Source organism: Trachemys scripta, chromosome 11 (assembly GCF_013100865.1).
Source record: "Trachemys scripta elegans isolate TJP31775 chromosome 11, CAS_Tse_1.0, whole genome shotgun sequence".
Taxonomy (NCBI): Eukaryota; Metazoa; Chordata; order Testudines; family Emydidae; genus Trachemys; species Trachemys scripta.
Genome location: NC_048308.1, coordinates 38,288,181 through 38,315,949, shown reverse-complemented (window position 1 = coordinate 38,315,949; position 27,769 = coordinate 38,288,181). Strand labels below are relative to the sequence as shown.

The following is a 27,769-nucleotide window of genomic DNA, read 5'->3' as shown; positions in this document are numbered from 1 at the left end:
CTGGCCCCGCCTCTTCCCCAACCACGCAGCATTCCTCCTCCCTCCCAGGCTTGCAGCATGGCGGCGCAAGCCTGGGAGGGAGGGGATGGCGGCGGTGCCTGGATCTTGGAGCTGGTGAGTCAGCTCCGGCACCCGGGCACCCGGCGGGCAAAGGGGGGCTGGCAAGGGAGGGAGACGGGGCTCAGCTTTGAGCCCCCCACCGTGACAGAGGGCTCCTGCCTGGGCCGCTGCACCCGGGGCCGGGAGCGCAGCCTGGAGGCTGCTGCAGCCCGCGGGATAGTGCGGTGGGTCCGGGTGAGGGCAGCGTGGAGCGGGCAGGGGCCTGTTGGGCGGTGTGGGCCGAATCCCTGCTGCTGCCAGGGAGCTCTGCGCCTCTCCCTCCGGCTCACGGCTGTGGCTCCTTCCCGGTGGGACGTGCCCCCCGGCCACATGCAGCACGCATCCAGCTGCTCCTTCCCAGTGGGAGGGAGAGTAGGCGCGGGGGGACGCGCGCCGCATGTGGCCGGGGCAGTGGGAGGCGCGTCCCGCCGGGAAGGAGCCGCAGCCGCGAGCGGGCGGCAGAGGTGCGGGGCTCCCTGGCAGCAGCGGGGATTCGGCCCCTGCCACCCACCTGGCTCCTGCCTGCTCCACGCTGCCCCCGCCCGGATCCACCGCGTGCCGCATATGCCCGTGGGGGGCAGGAAGCTCCGCGGAGAGGGCAGCATGCGGGGCCGGGGCCTGCTAATGCCCCCGGCCCCTTTTAAACGCCTTTTTTTTTTTTTTTTCTCCGCCTCCCTTTTTTTCCCCTCTCCCTCCCCCCCCCCGATATTTTGGACTGCTGATCTGGTCACCCTACTTGTTGTCCTCCTTGTTGTCCTGGTTGGGTTTCTCTGCTCTGCCTCACCAAGACTGCAGCCTCCCCCACACTTTGTGCCTGCAAGGATTGTGTGTCACTGGCTCCACAGCCACGCAGGGAGCCCTCTGCAGCTCTGCTGTCATGGCCTTACTCAGGGCCGTCCGTAGCCATTTTGATGCCCTGCGCAATTCCCTTGCTGCACTTCCCGCCGCCGGTGAATGCAGGCCTGACCCTGCTGCAGTCCTCAGGGGAGTGGGGGCAAGGCTGGGGAAGAGCAGGGGTGGGAAGAGGTGGGGCGGAGCAGGGGTGGGGGCCATGGGGAAGAGGCAGAGCAGGAGCTGGAGGAGCACGGAGCTACATAGGGCACCAGGAAATTTGAGCTGCATACTTTGCGTATGAGTAGGGACAGCCCTGGCCTTACTCACCATCCAGGAATGTGGGTGCCCTTGGGCAGGAACTGTTTCAGCAGCGGGGTGGCCTCCCCTGCTGCTGGGAACTTGTCCTCTCCCAAACCTTATACCTTGATTTTATTTATTTTTTCAGCATAAAACTATATATTTAAGCATTAACATTTTAATTCATTGTAAATAAAAACCACTGTCGATATAGTATTTATTTCTTCTCCTTTGTGGTCTGCCATCTTAGTTATAGAATATCAGGGTTGGAAGGGTCCTCAGGAGGTCATCTAGTCCAAATCCCTGCTCAAAGGGGGACCAATCCCCAGACAGATTTTTGCCCCAGATCCCTCAGTGGCCCCCTCAAGGATTGAACTCACAACCCTGGGTTTAGCAGGCCAATGCTCAAACCACTGAGCTATCCCTCCCTCCATGGTTATTCATTAGTGTTTATTATTACCACTTTATTTTTAACAAATATTCAACTGCAGTGATTACTAAATATAGTAATGTATGTAACATGGTATTTCCTTTTTCTGGGAGACAGTTTGAATCTCTTGCAAAATCAAACTGCATCTGTTCATAGCACAAAGTGATTGGCAGATTATGCTCTATTTTTTTTTATAGCGATCTTATAAAGGCTCTATAATAGCATTTCCTAGTTCTCTAAGAAGAGAGAAGTATGCCTCCATGAGTTCTGGTGCATATTTGTTTCATATCCAAGTAAAAAGGTGCTGAAGTATTTGGCTTGACACTTATAAATATTATCCCCTCTGAAACTATCCTATATATGTGATTTGAAAACGAAATCCTGCAACCTCTTTATTATTGCTCAGATAAGTTGAGTGTGTAGGACAATGAAATAGTTAGGTTTGCTTTCTTTCTGATATTCATGTTTGAGTCAAAACTGCACTAAAATAAGATCTCTTGTCTTTCTAAGGTTTTCAGCACTTACTCAAATGAAGTTTATGATAGACGTAATGAAGAGGTTGACCCTGTGGCAGCATCAGCAGAGTATGAACTAGAGAAGAGGGTGGAAAAAATGGAAGTGTTTCCTGTGGAAATTGAAAAAGGTGCAAGTTAAATGTCAAATAATTGCTTGTGAAAATGATTTTTCTTATATAGGCTGAAGCTATTTGAAGATGTATTTCTACTGTGTTTAGGCCTCGATCCTTGAAGGACCTGCGCACATGTTTTACTTTACATCAGAATAGTTTCACTGAATTAAGTATTTATTGTAAAGTGTTGTCGCTCAGTTACAGTCCAATTGAAGTATGACAATTTACACCAGTCTGAGGATCTGGCCCATAATGCATAAAGTACATAAGTGTTTGTAAAATGGAAACCATTAGTAGCTCAAACCCCTAAAACTTTAGAATTCAATCCAAAGTTATCAGATACTACAGTGTGGGGGCTTCCGAAGTTGGGCGCCTAGATAGAATAGTAACATTAAACTCTTTTCACAATACACAGACTTTCATAATGGGGATGTAAAGCTTTTGCTGATCTGGATCATTTTAATTAAGTACACCTCTACCCTGATATAACGCTGTCCTCGGGAGCCAAAAAAATCTTACCGTGTTATAGGTGAAACTGCGTTATATCAAACTTGCTTTGATCCGCCGGAGTGCGCAGTCCTGCCCCCACTCCCCGGAGCACTGCTTTCCCGCGTTATATCCAAATTCGTGTTATATCAGGTTGCATTATATCGGGGTAGAGGTGTATGATTTTGTATTAGTCTGTTGGGTTGTAATCTTACTGGAAACAGGCAGTCTGAGGTATCTTTATGTTGCAAATATTACTAACGAGGAGACACAACAAGCCAGTGAGCATGTTAGATGAAGACAAAGAACAGCACATGTGCATTTTCATTGATGACTATAATAATTTATGAAAACTACCTTTTAAAATGTGTTGTGGCTAATGTTAGAATTTTTGAGTCCCATAGGTGACAGTGGCCTAGGCATTAGTATTATTGGAATGGGTGTTGGTGCAGATCAGGGACTGGAAAAACTGGGAATTTTTGTAAAAACAATAACTGAAGGTGGAGCTGCTCAAAGAGATGGACGGTGAGTTTTCATTCAAGTTGCTCATACCATTTTGCTAACTAACCGATTTTGCAAAAATGATTTACACTCAAGGACTCTTCAGTAAAATATATATAAAATGTAATATAGTAATTCTCTTTTTTTTAGATGTACAGCATATGAATTGTAGAAACCCGGAATGCAAAAAACTGATAGTATTATGCTCTTAAAATATTATGACATTTAATCAGATAACTAACTGCAATTTTCATTGAATTTAACTTCTCAAATCTTCTTATAAATTATTCTAATCCCAAAGCATAGGAGGCCATAATACAGTACAGCATATTTTAATATCAGACATCTCCGATTTCTTCATCTTCCATTGTTTTGGTATTCAGTTAAGCATGAAAAAGCCTTCGTAGACATATCAAGTTAAATATCAAAACTCTAAACATGTTCTACCTGTTAGCTAGTGTAAATCAGCACAATGGTTTTGACTTAAGTGGCATTAGACTGATTTACACCAGCTGCAAATCTCACCCTTTATCTTCCATCTTGTACACAATTACTCTAAGGGCAGGTCTACACTAACCCCCCAATTCGAACTAAGGTACGCAACTTCAGCTACGTGAATAACGTAGCTGAAGTTCGAAGTACCTTAGTTCGAACCTACCTCGGTCCAGACGTGGCAGGCAGGCTCCCCCGTCGACTTCGCGGTACTCCTCTCGCCGAGCTGGAGTACCGCAATCGACGGCGAGCACTTCCGGGTTCGACTTATCTCGTCCAGACAAGACGCGATAAGTCGAACCCAGAAGTTCGATTTGCTTGCCGCCGAACTACCGGGTAGTGTAGACCTACCCTAAGAAAAAGAAGAGAAATAAATGGTTTCAGGTGTAAGCCAGTCACTGATTATCTGATTAGGAAGAACCTTCCCTTATGGTAAGATTGTTCAATACTTATCCATAAAAGGGTTTCTTACACCTTCCTTTTTAGGCATTTGATGTAGGTTGCTGACAGAGCATAATAGACTAGATAGACCATTGGCTCGATACAGTTTGCTAATTCCTATGTCTAGTGTTGCAAAAGTTAATATTTGATTAACTTCATTTTGGACTTTTTTTCCCCAAGTCATGTGACTTAAACTGTGAATGTATCAGTAAACATACCTATGAAGTCTACTCCAAAATAAGGAAAACTAAATCTAGATTCCTCTGTTCACCAAGATAGTGGTTGGCTTTAGGTAAGGGCATTTGCAGGGCATTTTTGTCCACCTATGCCACTTACTTTACTGGCAATGCCTGTGGAAAAAGGTGGCCATTTATTTTTCTTGGCTTACCCACCCCTGCATGGTGACACCTTTCGACTAATGCATTGATCTAGAAGCCGTGATCTTTTTACCTCTTGAAAAGACTATAATTTAATATGCTTGTGATACAGTTATGTCTTCCGAGGTAGGAATATTTTATTTATGAATTCATGTGACTATCTGATTGCTTCAACTTTCTTTTCTGCTTTTTAGTAACTATATATCTCAGATTCCCAAACAGTTATCACCTTTACAAGGCACAAGTTAGGTTTGCCTAGCAGCAATGAAAACACTTGCAGTATATGCAAGTACAAAACATTCCCACAAGAATAATGTTGACAACTCAAAACGCCAGTAAGAATGTAAATTGCTGAAAATATCAAGGCAAATATAAAACAAATTAAAATAGATTAACTTCATAGGAGTCAAGGGACAGGAGATCAGTGTTTTAGTTGTTAACCTTCTGGGGCTCAACAAATTGTCAAATTAAATACTGCAGAATTGAAAGGGATATTCATCACATAGAATTAATAATAATTTCAGTTTACATTGTGCAGATAATTTGTTAAACCAAAATCTTTTTGTCAGCTTTATTGCTAAAGATTAAATGATTTGTCTTGCAGAATCCAAGTAAATGATCAGATTGTTGAGGTTGATGGTATAAGTTTAGTAGGAGTAACTCAGCTTTTTGCAGCCACTGTGCTAAAAAACACCAAAGGCAGTGTGAGGTATGTGTTTCTTTATATATACATATTTTATAATTTAAAAACTACTTGGGAATATATTGTTCATTAACAAAGATGAAGGGAAAGAAGCAGCAAATTGTGTAAAATGTTTTTATATAAATTTAACATAAGTAGTCACCAAAGACAACAGGGTAACAGGCTACCATATATTAAACATACACTTGCCCTGTACTACCTTTTAATTGTTTTTTTTTTTTTTCCTTATAGGTTTCTAATTGGAAGAGAGAAACCTGGGACTCAGAGTGAAGTAGCTCGTCTTATCAGTGAGACATTAGAGCAAGAGAGATGCCTATATGAGCAGCACTATGCCAATGATGATACAGAACAGGTATAGCTACCAATAAAATAGCTATATAGTATATAAAGTAATTTTGTATTTTTAATCATGACTTGGAAATATTTTACAAAAAATGGACTAAAGATGTTTTGAACCAGACAACCAAGGGATAAAAGTGAAAAGGTGCAACTTGATTAAAAATGAGAATAGTAACATATAAACTTTGAAATATCATTCCATATAATAATGTTACTTAATACATTCCCAACAGGCCTCAGGTTGGTATCCTATCTGAGCAGGACACAGTCTTCTTGGAGAAAACTTCAAGGGAACCTGAAGAGAGGAAGTTAATTTTAAAAATCAACTGTCATTTGAGATAGGGCAAGAAACAACTTTCTGTTTAGGGAATTTTTATATAAAATGTTTGCAGATTACCTTAACAGTACATTATAAGTATAAGTTGCTCAACCAACAAGAGAGAGAGGACAATTGCTAGTCAACAGAAGTGATGTAATTATGATTTTGGGTTATTTGAAGACTGTATGTTTAAGAAAATAAAGTTTAGCCATTAAAGAAAGGTCTGTGGTTTACTTCAGTAAAGTAATGTTTTTATATCTTGTTAGGATGATGATTATGATGATGATGATGATGCTTTTGAGTCACATTTACATGGAAAGTCTGTGGAAGTCTTTTATCTTCCTGAAAATGAAAATGAAGATATGAATTTGCCACTGGATATGGATTCAGCACAGTTTCTTCTTAAATTTAAAGAGGTACAATAACATAACCTAAGTTTCTTACAAATCTTATGTGGTGTGCCGAAGAGCATCTGGGTCTTCTAAAGTTGGTATGAATCTCTTTTGTGCCCTGTCTCATCATATTCTTCTTTTTCCTCTGACAAAAAAGGCCTCTTGTAAATGACCTTTCAAATTTGGGGATTTTGTCAAAATTGACATACATAAAATTCAAAATAAATGTTTCAGAAGCTTAAAAAAAAGAACCTGACAGAGCATTGGATCAAAAGATGTTGACTATCAGAAATTATAGGGCTTTGTTTATACTGCCTTCCCAGTGTACCATGGTCCCAGCTTCAGCTGATAAAAGTAAAAATAAATCTCATCATATAAATGTATCAACTTTTCTACTCAAACTAATACTTATTTTCACATATTCCAGACATAGGAGTAACCATTTTCTTTGGCTTGATTTTTCTGTCTTACCCCATCAGTGTAGTGTGGGAATTGTTAAAAGGATATATGAGGCAAATCTAGGAATATTATTCCTATACACTAAACAAAAATTGAGGGTATCTGAACTATAGTCCTTTCCCATAACGTGATTAACACGCTGTTTTGTAAGCAAGTATGTGCAAAGTTGATTTTTGCAGACTGCTTTTTGGGCAAAATATGCTCTGCATAAGAGCTATGCCACCCCGTGGTGGCAGTGGTGGATGCTTCTCCCTACTTGCTTCAAATACTTTCTAATGAGGATTGGATTTATTAGAGGCTTTATGAAGCTGATTTTCTTGGTGATACTGAGGGAGTCTGGATTCCAGACTGGAGACCACTTCCAATGTTATAAGTTGGAGAAGCATGGTGAGAATCTGATAGACCATAATGGGACATCCATGCATAAATACCTTATACACTTGGGGATATGATGGGAAATGACTCTAGGTGGAAATCCATTCTCTATTGATAGTGAATCTAAATCAAGTGTTCAGACTCATAATTTCACTTGTTTCAACATGTTTGGTATTCTGTGCCTCTAAGTCACATATTTAAGGTGAGATTTAAGAGCTGAGAGGTTGTCTTCAACAAATTTGCTATTGCCCTTATGTATGCATACTTAATAGTAGATTTCTGAAGACATACTGTTGTAATTGTGTTCTTGACTTAAATGAAGCCTTTATGTACCCCTGTAATCTACTGAAGTCTCTTGATACCGAAGTCTTGCTCCTTAAACGTACAGCTTAATGTAAAAATACTTCATGATGATATTCTTTATGAACTTAAATAAAAAGACCCAGCACTAATGTATTTTTCACTTGACTACATTTACTACTTGCCCAGTTACAAAGCATTACTGACTTTCACAGTTTTTGGCATGTTCACTTCATTTCAAACATGATTTTAATTTGCTTGCTTTTTGTAGCTATTTCCATAAATTAATTTGTGAATTTTTCAAATACAGATGTCCATATTCGTAATAAAAAAAATCAAATCATGACCATCATAAGACCTTATAAACCTTTTCTTCTTAAATTGGGAGCTTAATTTTGGAAAAACATATAACGTGTAAGAGCCTGGTCTCCTCTTTTATGCTGGTGAAAATCATGAGTAACTTTATTGAGCAAGTGCATGGATTTACACTAATGTAAAACTGACTTAATTGAGAGGAGAATCAGGCCTTAAATATTTAGTAACAAACTTGCCATCTTTCAAATATCTTTCTGTATATTTCTTGACAAAACTGTTACATTTCATTCTAGCTACAATTAAAGCATGCAGTAACAACAGCTGAAGTTAACCAACTAAAAGAGAGAGTAAGTTACTTCTTTTAAAGTTTTGCAATGTTTAATGTTCACATTTTTCATGATAGGATTGATGTTTAGAGGAGAAAAAGTTGGAAACCGAATGAAGGTCAGTCGATGTCTATTTTAAGGCTAGGGCACCATGTACTTTGGGCACACTAGACACAAATTTGTAAACCTAAATTCTGGGTTACACAAATACTGAATTCTGTGACAGACTGAAGAAATTCTATAATAGGATAAAATGCTTGAATAATATTGTTTAAAGTAGAATTTATTGAATTGAATAGTTCAATGGATAGAAACTTGCCTCCGTTCAGTATTGGTGTTTCATAAAAATTAGGTGTCTTTGTGTAGAAATTAGAGAGCAGTGGATGTATTTGCCACTTTGGGGCAGTGGTCACTTCTAGGAAGGAGTTTTTGGAGTGTTATAGGAAGAGGAACTGGGGTGGAGATTCCCCCGGCCAACCTCCCCCTGATGCAAATACACAAGCTTCTTGGGTGAGGGCTAGCTCAGCATTCTTACAGTTTCTGATTGTTCTGGGAAAGGGAAGTTTTGTCTCCTCTTCCATGTTGTTGGGAGAGGTGGGGACAGAGAGCTGTGAGCAGCCATTTTCTTATGTGTAGAAACATTGGTCTTAGGGTGTGGAGAAAGTACAGCAGCGTGTCTCTACCTCATTCTTCTCAGTGAGCCAGGTTACAACCAGGTGAATTTTGGCCATTTACTGCTGTCTCCAGAAGGGCATTCATCAGCCAGTTAGTGGTGAGAAGGGCATTCATCAGCATCCTGTGCATGTGACAATGGTGTATGCTGCATGTCTTTCAGCCTCAGCACAGAAGCTAGACAACTGGGCCATGGCCGTGTGTGCAAATACACTACTTAGCACACAGATATTTGGAACTATAGAACATTTCTTTATTAACTTGTTAAATTTACATTCCAACTTGACAGAAGGGAAATCAAGAGGATAATTATTTTTAAACCAAAAAGACAATACTTCTCAATGAAACATGAGATGGAACACTAAAATGCTGCTACTACTAAAATTAAACAGGAAACTTTAATAAAAAGATAAATTTAGGTCCCAGTCCTGCAGTTGGCCTCATGTTGTTAGGCTTTGAGAAAGTGTAGGGATTCCACACATGATGACCTATTTGCAGGATCGGGGCCTTAGTGACTTGCTAGGGAATCTGACAATGAAAAGGAAAATACTGAGGCAGGGGAAGGGGAAAACATATTGAGCAGTAGTCTGTTGTGTGTCTGTACCTTCTGTAGATCGGGGTTCTCCACTTTTTTCTCTGAGGCCCTCCCCCAACATGCTATAAAACCTCCACGTCCCAGCTTTGTCACAACTGGTTTTTTTGCATATATGGTAGATTAAAAATCAGGGCTGGCATTAGGGGGTAGCAAGCAGGGCAATTGCCTGTGGCCTCAAGAGGTTGGGCTTTGGCTTTCTGCCATGAGCCCCAGCGAGGCTAACACAGGCCCGGCTCTCTGGCTTATTTTGGCTGACCTTCTGAAACCTGCTCATGGACCCCGGACTCCTGGTTGAGAACTGCTGCTTTAGATAAAAGTACTATATTCTGTTGACATTCTAGGGCTAGAGGTTGATTCAGTACCTTTTTCCTTGCATGTTTGCTAGCAACTTTCCAGAATGACTTCCTTTCCTTGCTTTCCTTTTGGGAATTAAACAGTACAGAAAACTCCCATTGGCTTCAAAGTGGAAATGTGGTGTCATCAGGTGCATGGTCTAAGATCAGAATTGAAAAGCAAGTAGTAATTTACAAGTTGGCTTATTTTGCTGTTTTAGGTAGACCTTCCTCAGAAAAGTTAACAGAAAATTAGATATCCAGCAAGGTTAATATAAGGTGAAAACCCGGGTTCTTTTTATTTTGGTATCTGTTTGGCAAGAAGGTACACTAATAAGGAAATAGGCTGGACCAGCTGCCTTGTGTGTTTCTTCCACTTCTGTACCATGTGGGAGATTCTTTACTTTTATTTCTAAAACTCACACAACATGGAAAGTGATGGATGTATTGAAGTGATATCTATATAAAGAGACTTAAAACATTTTAGGTACTACTGGATGAAAGGTTGTATACCTATTCAAGGTGGTCTTTTAATACTGCTGAGATTTGGTTAGTAAGTTAGTCGTTATTATCTACTTACGCTTGTTTAAGCAGCTGTTTTGATTTTTAACTTTTATCTTAAGATCTAGTTCTTAAGGATTGTTCTGAATGTTTTCCTTTCAAGTTAAAAACTACTGAAGCTGAAAAAGTTGAATGGGAGTCAAGTAAATCCCAGCTTCAGCAAACTTTAGAAGAGAGCAAAGAGAAAATTAAGAAGTTGGAGACCTATTGGTTAGAGGCACAAAGTTTATGCAAGACTGTAAATGAACATCTTAAAGAAACCCAGGAACAGTATGATGCCCTGGAGAAGAAATACAACAAGGCCAAGAAATTACTTAAAGATTATCAACAGAAGTAAGTACACTAAAGTGAAATAATTTCATGAAAAGATTTAAAAAAACTGGTCTTTTTCTTGGTTCCATCTGCCCGACATAGGCAGAGCTAGTAGCAACACCTCTAGTTAAGGTTGCTTAGTACTCTCCATTATAAGATCCTGTTTCCAGTTGCTTATAATTCTTCCAAACTTTAACCATTCAGGCTGAATTTCTCCATGCCACTAGTCTGCCAAAGGCTGACTTTTTGCGGGGGAAGTTTCAGCAAAACGGTTCAGCTGTTTCTGTGAATGCAGGTAGGAAAAAATATATTTTCAAAACAATGTTAAAAATTCTAACAGCGGTTTAGTTGTGTGACATACCATGGTACAATCCAGACTGAATAGCTGTGTCACCTCTGCCCTCTAACCTGGGATGCCCTTTAAAATGCGTTGTTGTAGCCTCCAGCCTGGATTGCTCATAAACAGCCTCCAGCATGCAAGTCACTTTCAGCTATGTCTGTGTGTGTGCTGCAGCCACACTTTGGCTCTTACCAGCTTTTATCAGCCTTGGTTACCTCACCACCCTGCAGGGTGACCCCAACACACCCCCATTCTTATTTCTCCCCCCACCCCCCGATATGCATGTCCTGTACTGCCCAGCCCTCTCCTGAACAATGCAAGTTTATATAAAGTCTGTTATTTCTCTAATAGAAATAATATGCACAGAACTTGCCACCACAAATGGAGTTTCCTGGATACTTCAGTTTAAACACTGGATTAGATAAAACAGGTTTTATTAACTAAAAAGAGAGATTTTAAGTTAGTACAAGTAATGGGGCTAAAAGGTCAGACATGGTTACAAGAAAAATAAAGATAAAATACAAATGGTGCCTATCTTAAACTGTGTTAAATTCAAAGCAAAGTTTTCTCACTACATGCTCTCAACAGTCTTCGGACAAAACTTCTTAGGTCAGGACCCCTTCTCCCAGAATCCAATGAATGCTTCAATCCTAACCCTATGCGCACTGAGTATGTTGCAGCCAAGGGCTGCAGTGTCTGAGCAAGACTTTCCTTCAGTTGTTACCCCAGGTTGCTGTGAATGCCAGGGGCAGCGAGGGAGAGAGGGGGGTGTCTTGGGGTGTTGGCCCTTCCTTTTTCTAGTTTCAGTACCCCTTTTGAAAAACATTTCCAGCTGGGTATCAGGAGACAAAAAAGTCTATGGAGAAGGATGTTCCCTGCTCTTTTTTTTCTCATCCGTTTGAGCTTTCTTTCTCTCCCCTTCCTGCTTGATGACTCTGTTTACTGCTTAAATGCAAATTAAGCAGAGCGCACATTCATTTATTTAGGATGGACCTGTTTTGCCAACTTCTGTTTGGGTAGGGCTGTGCCTTTGGAACATGTGTTGTTAATATACAAGGAAATCTTAACTTCACATACAACATTGCCCCACACATTTTATTAGGATACTATTGTCCAGCAAATTATGAATTTTCAAATAATACCTTACAGGCATACTTGTACAAAGATTATTACAATAGTGTGTAGGGTGTGGACATGGGTACATTCACAAGAGAAAGTGTAGACCCTCCATGTTTGGAAGACAGACTTGAAATTAGCGTGTAAGTTTTCTTGTGTTCAGAGAGGTGCCTCTTGTTATCCTGTGAAAATCCATCCAAATTTGGTCAATTTAAAAGTTTTTGAAAATTGCTGTTCACATATACTCTATAGAGATTTGTTTATAAGATGGAAGCAAAATTTTCTAAATGTTCTATGCGCACTGAGTATGTTGCAGCCAAGGACTGCAGTGTCTGAGCAAGACTTTCCTTCAGTTGTTACCCCTGGTTGCTGTGATATCAGGCATTGGATCTGAAAGTAGGGAGGTTGTCTGTCTGTCTTGTTCTTGCAGTGTTCTCCCTGCTGGTATCCCAGCAGCGTAGAGGAGAAAAGAGCAACAGCCTGACTCAAATGCAGAAGGGAAATAAGCAGGAGGGGGGGAAAGAATCATATCATGAGTGGGGGATGGGTCTGGCTGTATACTAGCAGTGGGGCACAGAGACAAGCTGAGGAGATAAGAATTGGGGACACCGGAGCAGTGTCAGAAGGGGACGTACTGCCGGGGACAGGGCTGATGGGTCCGTAACCAATAGACATAGTCTTTGTCTAAGACATAATCTTAGAACCCAGGATTCCTAAGTCTCAGCATTCATGTGCTGTCTAGCAAATAGTTGTGAGACTTGCAGGCAAAGTGTGTCTCATCCTCCACTAATGGCTGGTCCACATGGATAATAACTTACTACTGCTACCAAATACTATGTTACTTCAAGTGGTAGAAGGCTATTGTGTGGCTCTAAAAGTTTCAACCTGTGCTAGTATTATTGTAGCACATGGGAGCAACAGTCATGAACCAGGACTCCATTGTGCTAGGGGGTATATACACAGACCAAAAAGACAGTCCCTGCCCCCAAATTGCTTATAATGACCCATATGGGGATAAATATAATTCCACAGGATTGAATTTATTTTTTCAGTTTGCTTGTTTAAAACTTAAGAAATGGGATGCAAAATCCTAAATTAAATGAATGTTAAGTTTATAAAGTCAAAACTTAGGAAATACCAGAGTTAAGGCTGTCTGTGCAACTTTTAATTCAGCCCTTTGTGCATATGCATTATGATAGTGTTTAATTGCATGATCCATACGGTTTCCCTCAGTACTCCTGCCTCATTCATAAAATTGATGGGGGCACACGGATTGAATTGGGGTTCTGCATTGACAGAGGTTGTTTATAGGACCTCTGCCTCATTTGTTGCAAAAATTGGAAGATGTGTAGTGAAAGAGGCAGAGGACTTCAGGAAGAGAAAGGATGGTCTCATGGTTAAGGCAACTGAATACCACCTGAAGAGCAGATTATCTCTCTGTCTCTGTTACAGTTTCCTATATGATGCTGGGCAAGTCACCTAAACTAGTATGTTCAATAGCCAGCCACTAACTATGCTCTTTGTTTTCTGGGTGCTTATCTTGAGACACCTGGGACTTGGTTTATAGAAGTGCTGAGCACTCTCAACAACAAATGTACTCAATGGGAGCTGTGTTTTGAACATATGGAGGGCTATGAAATGCTGAATACTCTAGGACCTGATTTTTCAGATATCACAAATTGAGCACCCAGAATTATAGTACATACTTCTGACCATTTTTGCCCTTAACCTGTGCCTCAGTCCTCCATCTCTTAAATGTCGATAATAATTCCACCTTACCTCTCAAAATGTGAAAATTAAATTGTGAAGTGTTCAGGTAATATGGTGATAATTACCATTTAAAAATCCAACCCACCTTGTTCCCTGATGGCCCCCTGGGACCACTGCTCCATCCACACCCCACAATCCCCTGTTCCCTGTTCCCTGACTGCCCCCAGGACTCCTGCCCCTGACTGCCCCCCACCGCCCCATCCAACCTCTCCCTCCTTCCAGACTGCCCCCCCGCAACCCCTGCCCCCATTCATCCTCCCTGTTCCCTGCCCTCTGACCGCCCCGTCCACCACCCCGAACTCCCCTGTCCTCTATCCAACCCCCCTGCCCCCTTACCGTGCTGCCTGGAGCACCGGTGGCTGATGACACTACAGCCAGGCTATGCAGCACAGAGCACCGGGTCAGGCCGGGTTCTGCAGCGGCGCTGCCCCAAGAGCTCTCAGCCTGCTGCCCAGAGCATTGCGGTGGGGTGCGCTGAGGCTGCGGGGGAGGGGGAACAGCAGGGGAGGGGCCGGGGGCTAGCCTCGAGGGGCCGGGGGCTAGCCTCCCAGGGCAGGAGCTCAGGGGCCGGGCAGGAGCCGCGTGCCGCAGTTTGCCCACCTCTGCTCCAGAGGCTTGAGCAGGAAAGAGGCAAAATGGAGATGTTTCCAGGTCTTTTTATAGCTTCTGCCATGTCGAGAGAAATCCATTGTTTCAAACAAAGCCCTCGTCAGTGCTAGTGGAAAATTATAGGTACAAGATGGAGTTTGGAGTCACATGAGCAAGTCACATGTCCATGGATGACTTCACTTAGTCCTGGCAGGAAATTCCATTAACAGTGGATAGGTGTCTTCCACTGTAAGTTAAGTGTTCTTTAATGAGTCACTTAATTTGAATAGTCCCTTCAAGATGTGCAGGCTAAATACCTTGTGGGCATTACCCCAGGGGCAAACATTTGAAATACAGGTATAGAGCCAATACTCATAAATTCAAATACAAAAATGATACATGCATACAAATAGCATAATCATATTCAGCAAATCATAATCTTTCCATAGACCTCTTACGTGCCACATTTTGTATAAGATTTGTTGCAAATATATAACAGTGGTTGCAACAATGATCTATATGGTCATATTTTAATCAGATACCATCACAGTTGCATTAATACTTTTCCTGTTTTTTCCCATAGTTTCTTTCTAGCTGATGTTTCTGAAAGAGAAACTTTGTTGCATGATGCTGAACACAATGGGGCCATAATCCCTGTTTGATGTCCCTAGGTGCTAAATTAATTAATTGATTAGTAAATGCCCCATTAAGTATTAACTACTTAACTTTCTTCTTCGAATAGTGTCCTTGTGGGTGCTCCACTGTAGGTATATCTGCGTCCCTGCGCTGCTAATCAGAGAACTTCGGTAGCCGTGTCAGTTCAGCCTCTGCCACGAGACTAACCAGTGTGTGTGAGCAAACCCTTTTCAGTTTCTTCTCAACCACCTCGGTTAGAGACTGCGCTTTAGCTGTCTGTTCACGGATTGTTAACTTTTTTTAGAATCCCTAATCTTTAGCTTCCTTCTGAAACCTCTTTTCTTCCTTTAGTTTCTTTACATTTTTATTTGGCCATTGTCTAGAAAAAGAAAAGACTTTGTTCTTTCATCAAGCCCCAGTTTGGGGGGCTCTGTGGGCTTCAAGAAGTGTCTCAGTTGCAAGGAATTTATCCCAGTGACTGACGGACACTCTCAGTGCATCTGCTACCTAGGAGAGAAACATCCCACAAAAGTGTAGTTTGTGTCAGCAACTGAAGCCCAGATCCAGAAAGGACAGCGAACCGAGGCTCAAACTCCTACCCACGGAGTCTGCCCTTCAACCACCCAAACCATGGCAGGAGACCTCGCCACAACCCTGTACTTCGAAGGGAGGAGATCCCAAGGAGCTACCCATGAGCCATTCACGTAAGGCCTCTAAGAAAAGGTCCATGAGTCCCCATAGCGAGTCCTGATTGAGCTGGAGATCGTTTTTTGCTCTATCTGTGATTGGTATCTAAATATCAGCCATAGCTTCCTAAGAGGCTGTGAATAGTCTGCTCTTTTTCAGATATAGCAACGGTCATTAACTCCTTTCTTCTTTCCAAGGTAAACTACTGAAATTTGAGCTATCCCTGAAGTCAACTTGGAAGTGTCTGATAGTGCGAAACACACCTGTGGCATGTTTTGAGTAGTTGCTGTGAGCGCACAATGCAGTTTCTGCACTTGCTGCTTCTCTGAGTGCAGTCTGTGATGTTTACCTCTACTATGCACATCTAGAATTACCACCTCTTACCCTGTGCCTTTTCACACAATTTAAGAGTCTTGAAAGGTCCCTCTCCTGTTCTTTGAAGCTTCCCTGCTCTGGAGCTCAAACATATGTCCGCTTACATTCTGGCTCTCAGCTCCACACGGCATTGTGTACACGGTTACCTGTCTGTCTGTCTGACCTGGACTATTATTTTCAGTCAGATTCTTTTAGTTGCTTGATTTTCTCCAGCACAGTGGTATTGCTGCATTTTATTTCACTGTAAGATGTTCCCTCTCTCCCCAGGACAATTTGCTTTTGTCCTTCTCGCTTTCTTTGGTAGGCAATTTCAGAATAATTTTTGTTATTGCATAAACCGCAGGCCATTACAGACTCACTCGGATGGGCTTAAAAAGGAAGTTGACAGGTGCTTAACTGTGGAACTCTATCACAACCTATGGAATGCATATAGAATACTTTGGCAGCTGCACCATCTTATTTATGTAAAACTTAGGAAAAGGCAGAGCAGTTCCAATAGTTTGGGTTCTATATCCACATAACATCTTATACTCATACATATTTGTTTGAATTTTTACAGGTAAAAATAGCCAAATGGAATTTTCTAAAGAATCTTAAGAGTGAAAAAGTGCCACTGACCTTGTATAGCATTTTAAGCTTCAGCCCAGAGTAAACTTTACAGTTATAACTCCTGTTTTTCCTGGTGTGTGTGTGTGTGTATATGTGTGATATAAAATATTATGCACATACTTGAGGGGAGAGTGAGCTTACAAAAATAATGAACACCGTTACTGGAAGTTTGTGATGACCATTTGCAGTGTTTAAATAGTGATGTTGCAACAAGTATAATTAATTTGATAAATAACCAATTTTAATACATTTCCTTATCACCTGAAACCCTTCTAATGTTGCAGTACAATTGTATCTTTCCCCCACTAGAGAAATAGAATTTATGAAAAAAGAAGAGGATCATACAAGGGTTCTTGAAGAGAGAGACCAGAAACATGCAGCGCAACTGAACATATTCCAAGAGGAGGTAGGCAATATAATATTTTTAATACAGTTTTCTCATTCTTGAGAAGTGGCATCTAACTTTGAATTTTAACATTTGCAGATTTCAGAGCTTCAGAACAAATTAAAAATATATGAGCGAATACCTTGTATGATTAGCAGTAGCATTTTGCTGGATACTACCTCTCAAAGTCCAGAAAAACTAAATGAATGCTCAGAGATTAAAGAAGAAAATACAAAAGAAATAGACTCATCAGCAGTGGAAAAATTAGTTTCTTCAGATACTGGTAAGTTGAGCAGTAATAAAGAGATTAAAAAGGCTCTAAAGCATCAACTGTAACCAAATAAGTTAATAGGGGTGTGTGTGGTGGAAGAGAGCTATGTTTGTGTGCTTAAAAAAGAGAAAGTAAAAAACCGTAGTACAGAAAATGTTTTGTACCTATACTGGATTTTGGGGATTGTGTGGGAGGTGATAGGCACAAAGTTGACTGTGGTCCTTTTTTAATGGAGCATTATACATACCTTGATGAAAAGAAGTGTGTAGATTGGACACTGTGATGTATTTGCTTAAGTACCCTGGAAATTTTTTTTTATTTTTAAACAAGCGTTGAGTTCTACTTTGAATGGCTCTTTGATGTTTTCTTAATGTACTAGAAAAGGACGATTTACATGATAGGCAATATTATATGATAGGGATCTTATCAGAATGCTGTACCAAACACAAAGGAAAAAGATAGGCATTTTTGGCAACACCTTTGCTACAACCTTAGGAAGTGTATTTGCTTACTTTAGTGTCTTGGGTCATTATTTGCCGGGAAACTGGCTTCTTGGATAGAGGTAACTTTATTTATCATGTGTCCTCATTGGGAATACAGTTTCCAGGTCATAAAATCACCAAGTCTGAATGGAATAATTTTTTTCCTTTCAATGTGAAGATTTTATGAGTTCAGTAAATAAACTTTACCCAATTGACTCAAATATTGAGATCTGACCGGCTGTCCAGAAACCCTTAAATTAATGGAAGCTTCTAATGCAGTGTTATCCCATTTCCTGAATGTCTGTTTGGTGATCAGAAGACTTATCCAATTTTCCTAAGAATCTTTCCAAAGGAGCATCTTTTTTTTTTATTTATAGCTTTGCACATCTTTATGGAAAGCATTGTTCCAATCACAGTCTGTGGACTTCAGGGAATCTACATCTGTTTGCTCGGTACTGAAGGATGGATGGACTTGTTTTGGTGCTGGATCTAAATGACTAAACAAATTCATGCCTAAAAGTTTTACAGGATGAAAATTTGTCAGCCATTTGAATATTTCATCTGTCTAACTCAAAGTATGCTCATATGCATGTTCCAATGGAAAACATTGCCTGACCTTTTTTTTTTCCCCCCCCCCCTAGGTTCATGTATATTTACTAGAGTCTCCTATTTGTCCTTATTTTGTTAAGGTGATTTTGTACTCCACTACCTATATGTGATTGATTAACCATGTCTTATCTCCTTGGATACAAATAAATACGCAAGAGAGAGAATGCTAACCCGGGAGAGAGACAGAATGTAACATTCTCCTCTAGTTTCTGCTTTGCTTTGTCTACCCCAGGCAATCCAGAACTTAGCAGTTCCCTTTAAATACCTGTGAAAAGATGTTTAAACTCCCATCAGGTTATTGGGATGACTTTGACTTTGGTCAGCTTTATTTATGAAGATGTGCAAATTTGGTCTTGATTGACTGGTTAGGGGTTTGTTAGGAACTGCAGTAGATTCCTTTCACGTTAGCTGCTAGGGCCAATTTAGACACTGGACAGTGTGGAACTGAACAAATACAAGGTATTAGAGGAAAAAAAGTGGAAATAGAACTGGGGGGCGAGGGGGGAAGAATGCTTCTTTTTAATACTCAATGGCATGAGTTCTAAAGCTTGGGATTGCAAACCGGTATCAAGAGGTCAAAACCATCCTACCCCTTCCATAGTACTAAATAGGGGAAGGGGATCCTGGAAAAGGTTGAGAACTTTTGCCCTAAGTTGATGATGATTCTTGGTCTAATAGGCCAGTGAATTGTTAGGGTAGACTGGTGAGACTTAAAGATAACATAAGACCATCCTGTAAAAAGTTGCTGTGGGACTGGGATTTGCAAGGTTTACCGTACCAGTTCCAGAAGTTTTGTGTAGTTCAGAGTGTTTATAGGAGGAGTAGAGGGGAGAGATTTACAGTTAACTGCTATCTGAGACCTAAAAAAATCTGAAACAAATAATGGTTCTGTGTTCAACATAGGACAGGAAGGTATCTCCTGGTTTATTGAGTGCAGTCCCCTGCTGTTGTGGGCAACCCCATCATATTATCTAGTTCACAAACTTAACAAACTCCATCTTAATGCTGCGTAGGTTGCTTCCTATTGCAAGGCTGTCCCAGAGCTTTATTCCTCTGATGTTTAGAAACATTCCTCTAATTTCCAGCCTAAATTTATTCATAGCCAGTTTTATACCCTTTTGTTTTTCTGCCAACATTATCCTTTAGCTATTTCTTCTCACTTACTGGTGTTTACCTTCCTGGTGTATTTATAGAGAGAATATCTCTTCTCAAATAGACTCTCCAGTCTTCTGATCATCACAGTAGTCCTTCTCTGCACCTGTTCCAGTTTGAATGCATCTTTCCTGAACATGGGTGACCAGAACAGTACAGAGTATTCTAGATGAGGATTACTAATAATGCCTTGTACTATGGCATTTAATACTTCCTTTCTCTACTAGCAGTTCCTCTTCTGATACATCCATATTTTATAGGATTTGAGTTGCCATCGCTATGATTCTTAAAAAATGATGGGGTAGAATTTCTACAGACATTCATATACACTGCCGTCAACTTACAGCCTTCAAAGTTCCTGGATGGTCTCTGAGGAGAAATGGAAGCCCTATTTAAAAAAAAAAAAAAAATTTGAGGTGTTGGCATGGACAAGTGAAATGTTCAACTTTTAACGTGTAACGGTATATCCATGCATATGGCATCTGCAGCAATTACCAGCTTTTGTCACATGTGTCCGATATACATGTGTCCTCTCATCTGTCAAGCAGGTAGCAACCAATCCAGAGCTAGAGTTTTTTTGTGCCTAGTCTCCCCCCATCCCCATCTGTGAAAGGCAAGCAGACTTCTGCCATTTGTTCTCTTGCCTCTTTCTGGAACAACGGCAGTAGCCCAGTCTTTAGATGTGGTGGTTGTGTTTTCTTGAGACCCCGTACTTCAGAGCTCTGGTGAAGTAGAAGTAGTTTTAAGGCTTTTAAAAGAATCGGAGGGGGAGGGCAGAGATACCAAAAAAAGCCTATTCTGTTCAACTCCTGCAGTGAATCCTTACTGTTCAGTGTGTCCATCTTCTCCCCAAACCTCTTCTACAGTTCTGCTATAGTGAGCACAAGGAAGAAGAGGAAAATGATTAGCTCTGAATAGGGTGCCCCTACCATACTCTAATAGCCTCTTTCAGTTTCGGGACTCTGAGAACAGAAGAACCTCCAGACATTAAAGAGGAGGACACCTGCTCAGAGAATCACAACAAGGATCATCCTGGAGATTGAGACATCCCGGGCTGCTCCTTGCTCATCAGCTTGTGAGATTTCACCTAACCCAAGCAATGGCCCTTAACTTGAGATTATTCATCTCTTCCTCCTTTGGGGCTCCCTTCCCATCTTCTCCAAAGAAGATTCTGAAACAGGACACTTAACCTCCTTCTTCACTGTTTCCAGGGACCTGTGTGCTGCCTCTCAATGGGAAAATCTTTCCCCCGCCCCCCCAACCCCGAGTGGACTTCCTGGAGAAGGGAGAACTGTGCCAAATTCTAATTTTCCTTTCCCTGATCTTTGTCCTACCCCTCCCTCTCATTCCTTGGAAAATCCTAATGGGGTTTTCCCCCAAGGAATAGGCTACTTAGTTTCCAGCCTCACTAAGACACTCAGAAGGTGTCTAGGAGAGCAAAAATCAAGCTTGGATGATGATGGACTACCAGTTTTTTGGTAAGAGGGTTTTACAGAACAGTTACTGCCAATGTATTACTCCATTCTTAAAACTGTTGAGATTGGTTCTTCTGAACTCAGATGCCCCTCCTTTCCTGCCCAGAAGCTGTCAGAGAATCTACAAATAAGATTCAGGTTTTCATGATCTCTTGCTTCCAGTCAGGTGTCCGGCTCAGGGAAGGTGGCTCTTTGGAAAACTTGGAGGAGCCTAACTTGTTTTTCTGCAGTTTTGGAAATTCTCAGCTCCTGTGTGGGAGGGTGGGAGTGGGGAGATGTCTGTTGGAGGAAAAGGGACTGAAAGAGCCTACTTTCAGATTGGCTGCCACATCTCCGACTGACAGATATAGGGACACAACGTTCATATAAAATGGTATTCTCATAATGGTAAATAATTAGCAGATGAGAGAAATTTTGTTTTTACTTTTGAAGATGTATACTGAAAGTAACAGAAAATACTTGACTTTTGCTAAGATTAATTTGTTTGAGAACTTTCCTGGCACAACTTTTTGTAAGTATTTTATGTTTGTTGCAGACTTTGATACTTTTATGGGGGATACTCCAAGATTAGATACTAGTGCCCATAAAGCAAAAGCTCAGCTTGCTCTGAAAGTAAAACGTCAGCCACCTTCTCGATCAAAGCTAAAAGAATCTCTTGGAACTGGACAGCAGAAATCCGTTCTACAGGTACCAATATCTATGTATAATATATATTCAGTACACTGTTTTCATTTATATTCACCATTTAAAATAACTATCCAAAATTAAGTTCTACTTTGTGACTTCTGACTAGAATCAGTAAATCCACTAAAGAATTATTTACCATTAAGCTAGAAATGTGTAAGCTGTTCAACACACAACTTTATGACGTTTCTTAAACTAAACTAGATCAAATCAGCTAAAACTGATGCTCATGCTAGGTTGGGTGAACAATTCCTTCAATGTTCACCCTCTATGCATAACTTTTTAAAAACAGCCTTTGTGAAAAACCAGCCAGGACAGGTTAGGCATTTTAGAATCACTACTCAAAGAATTAAATTTAAGCATCAGAGAGAAATGAAATTATTAAATACATACACCATTCAAAAAACTAAAATAACAGCACTTTGAAAGAATAGAATTATAGAGAATATATGTGCATTGCAGGAAGTACCAAGAAAACAATAATAACACGTGTTGGGAGGTGAATGTGAAAAAGACTGTGTGTGAGTGTGCGTGCGCGTGTGCTGGCTGCTGGGGAAGTGTGAGAGACCGTGCGTTGTCTCCTTTAAGCATAGAGGCACTCACCAGAAGGCTCGTTCAGACCACAGCAGCTCTGTCCTGCTCCTGAGCCCTGTCTCCCCTTCCCCGCTCTGCAGAGATGGGGTACATGGGTAGGGAGGAGAGGGACACCCTGACATCAGCACTTCCTTCTTCCCCCACTCTGCACAGTGAGCAGGAGGGTCGTGGGAGCAGCTGGCCAGGAGCTCCAAGGCAGAGGGCAGGAGCAACGCAGTTGCAGAGCAGCGGGAGTAGGGGCACCTGAACACATGTCGCCAGATGTGCATGTCTCTGCTAATCAAGTGTGCAGCACTTGGTTGACTCTTTGGCAGCTGCGCAGCTTAAAGGGAACATAGCCGGCTATATATTTTGCTGCCCATGTGTTTCAAGCCAGTTTTGCTTTCCTCTTCTGGAGAAGGAGTTCCTTTTGCCTGATTGTTTACCTCCATTCTGGCTCATAGTATATCCTTTTCTAAAATTATTTGCCTTTCTTTGTCAGTTCCTGTTTATATTGTGTGGGTTTTTTTTTTTTTTTTTTTTTCCCCCTTTCAAAAAATAAAAATGTGATTTTGGGCATTGGTGCCATGTTTTCATGAAATGCTTGGCAGTAGTCTTTCTGCATGGGCTGGGAGTGCTTGTGTTCACTAACCCAGACAAACTCGCCCATCAAGGATACAACTCTGTATTGTGGCATATTCGTGTAGTCCTGGTAACTGATGACAGCTCCTTTTCTGTGACCTTACATTTCTTATGTGGAAGGTCATTATCCTAGTGGCAGTGACTTAAGCTTGCAAAAGGTGAGCTTTAGGCCATAGTTACTGCTTTACCTTATACCAAGTTGTGCAAAGAGAAGGTGGTGTTAGAGACCCTTCCTGTTTTTTTTGTTTTTTTTCTGAAGAGAATGTTGGCATTCCACCTTAATGTCCTGTCAACATTCTTTGCATGCTGGCATGTGTATTCTGGTGAAGCCCTTCTCCACACTGTGGATGTCAAAAAGACCAGATTTCAGAAAGGGGGCTTCTTGACTGGGAAAACCGAGAGGGGAAATAGAAAGGAAAGAGACTGGAGTTGTGAGTAGAACATTCTGGCTAAGCCTTGAAGGTTAGGTCAAAAAACGTGATCTTGATGCAGATGATGCGGGGAAGCCCCAGTTAAAGAATTTCAGGAGTGTGTGAAATGGCAGGAGTTGAATGATTTTAGTAGAATTATTTAGTTGGACCCGAGAGGAGCCTAGGAAGATGACACAATTAATGAAATCACCATTTTCAAGAGATAACGAAGGCATATCTGAGGGTTTTACTGGTTCAGATGAAGAGGAAATTTTGGCTTTTGGAGCTGTAGAAAGAGGAGAAAGTTGAAAATTCGCTCCAGATGATAACTGCAAATGATTAATAAAATCAGAATTTAGTTACTGATGACTGCTCTCTGTGTTCTGTGATAGTATAATTATCTGTCTGTATGCAGGCCCCTTATCCCAGTATAATCTATGTCCTCAGATCATAAAAGCTTGAGGAATATGGAAAGTCTGTTTTTATTAAAATTAAATGTTGTATTACAATAAAGGTAGTTTATAAGGTCAATCTCCATGTGCATTGAGGAAAAATAAACTCCTACGTTTTAAACAGAAAACAGTCGACATAATTTCTTTGGCATATTAAGTTTTAAGATTGATTTTTGTAATACTTTATTTTTTTAAAGGCTTTTACTATAAATGTTATGACTGCACAATTGAATACTATACCATAACCTCTTTTATTTTAAAATATATTTATAGGATGAGGATACAGAGGATGCTATCCCCAATAGAGAAATTGGTACAGCATGTCAAGTCAAGTCTTTAGAAGTAACAGAAAAGCTAACTTTATCCCAGTTGAACAATGCAGATCAAAGGATTGAAAAGTTTGAACCAGTGGAAAGCACAGAGAGTTTGTTAGAGTCAAGTCCTTCTGTTTCCACTCACTCTTCTCCAATACACAAACCAAACAATGAAAACAACACGAGTACTACTCACTCTCCTCCTAGTGATGATGTAACTCCCAGTTCTCCTCAAGCATATTCCAAGAATGTCAAGCACAGAGAATCAAAAGGGAAAGGAAGAGAGGCTAAAGGTAAGTCATAAAGGTTTTTTGAAGGTCTTTGGGTCAAAATGCTTTTTTTTTTTTTTTTTTTAATTAGTGTTGAACAGTAGCTATTGCATTCTCTGCCTAGAAAAGGAGAAGCTACTTATTCTAATGTAAAATTTATTCTTGGTGTAAAATTAATTGTATGCTATGAGACTAGTTAAAAATTTTAGCAATGTAGTATTACTGTCATATTCTGGATACCTAGTCCATACCGTAGCAAGGTTAAGAAAGCTTTGTGGATACAGACTAACACAGCTGCTACTCTGAAAAATGGAGATGATGTGGGTTATATTCTTTTGGAACAGAGTTTAGATATAGATGATTGAATAGTGGCAGCCTCTGTGCAGAGGGGGACATTACTTCTTAAAGTCCATATATGTTACATTGCTATTTAAATGCCAGCATTCCAGTTTCATACCTGGAGCAATGCTGGAGGTGAGTTTCCCTATCTTGATACATCTTGCAGCAACCAAGTGGCTAAAAGCGTCTTATTCAATGTCCCTTTGAAACAAACCATTCAAGACTCATTTTCAGCTAATTTTGCAGTGAATCCAAGATGACTAGTTTGCACAGGCACACATAGTTCAGTGAAGCAAACTATCATCCCAGCATCCAGGGGTTAAATATTAAACACTTCATTTGGTGTTTTGATAAATAACTCTTCCCCTGTTCTTATAGAAAAATAGCTGACACAGTATTTTGTAATGAACAAGACTCTTGATAGAAAGAAAAATGTTAAATTTAATAGAATAAAGAGCTTAAAAATAGTACAGAAAAGAAAATGCTGATAACAGTAATTACACAAGTAATACTGCAGCCTCTAGCATTCAGAACCTGATGCTTGGTAACAAAAGACACAGGCTAGATTGCTCTGAAATTGCTAAATATAAGCTGCTGAAAATTTCAGAAAATAAATTAAAATGGTACTCTGACTTCAGTTCATGTCAGGCTTTGGGTTCACAACATGAGCATGAAGTTAGATGACAAAATCTCAGCGTTAGACACCTAGGGTACGGCTCTGTTTACTGTTTGCTTGATACAACTCCTTTTTTTTGGAGACTGGACTTTCTTATTCATCATATGAACAATATGTATCATGCTAATACTTAAAACTATGAAAAATAGTGTTCTACAAATATTAATTGAACCCTCACAGCATTATTAGATTGATTATATCTCCATTTTTTTCAAAAGGAGAAACTGAGGCAGAATTTGTCTTGCCAAGGCCTGAGAGTCTGTATCAGTCATGGATTTCTAGCACGAAGTCCTGTGTTCAGTCTCCTTAGACCATGTCTCTCCCTTTGAAATATTTTCAAGTATATATCCAAACATTGGTTTGCATGAAGTTTATCACAGTATTTCAAGTTTTAAAATAACAGACTAGCCTAGCCAAAGTACCTTGATAGGCTTCTCATGCTAAAAGATCCAAAAGCACTTTAGAAATCATGTACATACAGCACTGCTGAAAAATAGCAAGCTCCCTGCTAGGGTGGGCATTTGCAGTCAGACAGCATGCTGTATATTAATGAAGTAGGGAAGGGGGAAGTTCATAGATTCCAAGGCCAGAAAGGACCACTGTGATAATCTAATGTGACCTCCTGTATCGTACAGGCCACAGAAGTTCCCTGAAATAATTCCTATTTGAATTAGAGTACATATTTTAGAAAAACTTATCATCTGTACACGTACTACAAGTTTAGCTCATCATTTCCTTGGGCCATGACCTTAGACTTATTCATTTAGCTGATGTCAATTAACTCCTGCAAAGTTTCAGCAATGACCTGACCTTTTCCAAAGGTGAGCTGAATGTTCAAGCAAAATAGCAGGTTGTGAACATTCTGGCGAGTTACTGTATTAGGGCTTTCATATTTTAGGATGCAAAGAATGTGAGAAGGCTGATCAGATTATAATCATGCTGCTCACTAATAGTCATAATTCAAGAAAAGTATATGGTCTTTTTCTCATAGAGTAATTGAAAAAGGAACCAGATTAAATATTTTGTAAGGCAAATATTTCCTTCACCAGTTAACAAGCTGTGTTAAGGCAGATAATGATTGCACTCTATTGCAATGGACAATATCATTTTTAGATCCTCAGCCAACAGCAGCGGTTTTGTAATCTACTGATTCAGCATATCTCTGGAGTGCTAGCACTGAAGTGGGCTGTACACTTGACTGTACAAAAATTGTCTTGTCATAGCGTATACATAAGGTGCAAATGATTTTGTTTTCTTCTGCACTGAACCATAAGCAGGTATTGTCACAGAGTATGGAAATTTCCCTTGGTGACCCGAGGAAGTGTTTCAAGAGCTTGTCTTAAAACTGGTGGAGTTGTAGAGTTTAACGCCGTACATCAAAGATGATAGATTACTAATACTGCACGTTTATTCTCTGGACAAAATGACATTAAATGGTACTTCAGTGGGCTGGATTCTAACTAATGAAATTTAATGCCTACCAATTATATTTAATGGTGGAGGAACAATCTTTTCTACCTCCTATCCCAGCCATACAGCTTGTATCAGTTGGTCTGTTTATTTTTTAAACAGTTGCACTGCTCTTTCACATTTTGGAAAATGTTACCTTTCTTTATAAAATTCTCTTGGAGGAATAAATGTCTATTTTTAAACTTTTTTGTTGCAAAATAACCTGATTTAAAGTGCCATAAAGGAAACTAAGTCATGAGATGAGAAGTAAAGTTCTGTCATTGACTGGAAATTGTTGAAGTGAAAGGATAGAAAATAAGAGGTAGGAATAAATATACAGTGTTCAACATGGAATTAGATTCCTAGTATGATGCACCTAGGAAGTATTTAATGTATTATCTGGAAGAGGATGAACAGTGAAGTGGAAAAATTTGCCAGTAACATTTTCTAAATTACTCCGAGTAATTTAAGATCTAAAAAACGTGAGGCAACTGTGTAACATGGAGGCAGATAAGTGCATGGTAAATGTGCCTAGAATGAAAAAAATTACTCACCTACTAAAAGAAAGGAAATTAGCAATCTCTCCACTAATCCTCGGTTGACCATATTGTACCTTCCTCTATATACAGGCTTTGGGGTGGCTGTAATATTTTCAGGGTGATATTTGTTCTGTCTGCCTTCCAGAAGCTATTCCAAATCATAAAAACATTACTTAATAACTTTCTATTTTAACACATTTATTAAAAAAAAAAAAAAGTAATTTTACGCATTGCCATAAAAGCTTAATATTTTAATGAAAAACATGTATTTTGCTTTCCACTGAGTGGGCCAAATTGGCTGAGAGATTCCTAGAATAAAGAAAATTAGCAGATAAGTAATTT

At 40.3% G+C, this 27,769-nt stretch overlaps 1 protein-coding gene across 8 annotated transcripts in view; it reads left to right on the top strand.

Moving 5' to 3' along the window:
- The window catches only part of LOC117884722 (neurabin-1-like), a 75,165-nt gene that overhangs the window by 9,461 nt on the left and 37,935 nt on the right, over positions 1 to 27,769 (top strand). For 7 of the 8 annotated variants that reach the window (XR_004647647.1, XM_034785391.1, XM_034785389.1 and 4 more), the window contains 11 exons: positions 2,171 to 2,303; positions 3,179 to 3,299; positions 5,190 to 5,294; positions 5,520 to 5,640; positions 6,213 to 6,362; positions 8,081 to 8,134; positions 10,377 to 10,606; positions 17,016 to 17,112; positions 17,191 to 17,374; positions 21,616 to 21,767; positions 24,115 to 24,448. Coding sequence is in view for 7 of the 8 variants with exons in the window: in XM_034785391.1 (XP_034641282.1) it covers positions 2,171 to 2,303; positions 3,179 to 3,299; positions 5,190 to 5,294; positions 5,520 to 5,640; positions 6,213 to 6,362; positions 8,081 to 8,134; positions 10,377 to 10,606; positions 17,016 to 17,112; positions 17,191 to 17,374; positions 21,616 to 21,767; positions 24,115 to 24,448 (1,681 nt within the window). In the remaining variant the exon portion in view is untranslated. The remainder of the gene's footprint in view (positions 1 to 2,170; positions 2,304 to 3,178; positions 3,300 to 5,189; positions 5,295 to 5,519; positions 5,641 to 6,212; positions 6,363 to 8,080; positions 8,135 to 10,376; positions 10,607 to 17,015; positions 17,113 to 17,190; positions 17,375 to 21,615; positions 21,768 to 24,114; positions 24,449 to 27,769) is intronic. The other variant, XM_034785390.1, reaches the window with a different exon arrangement.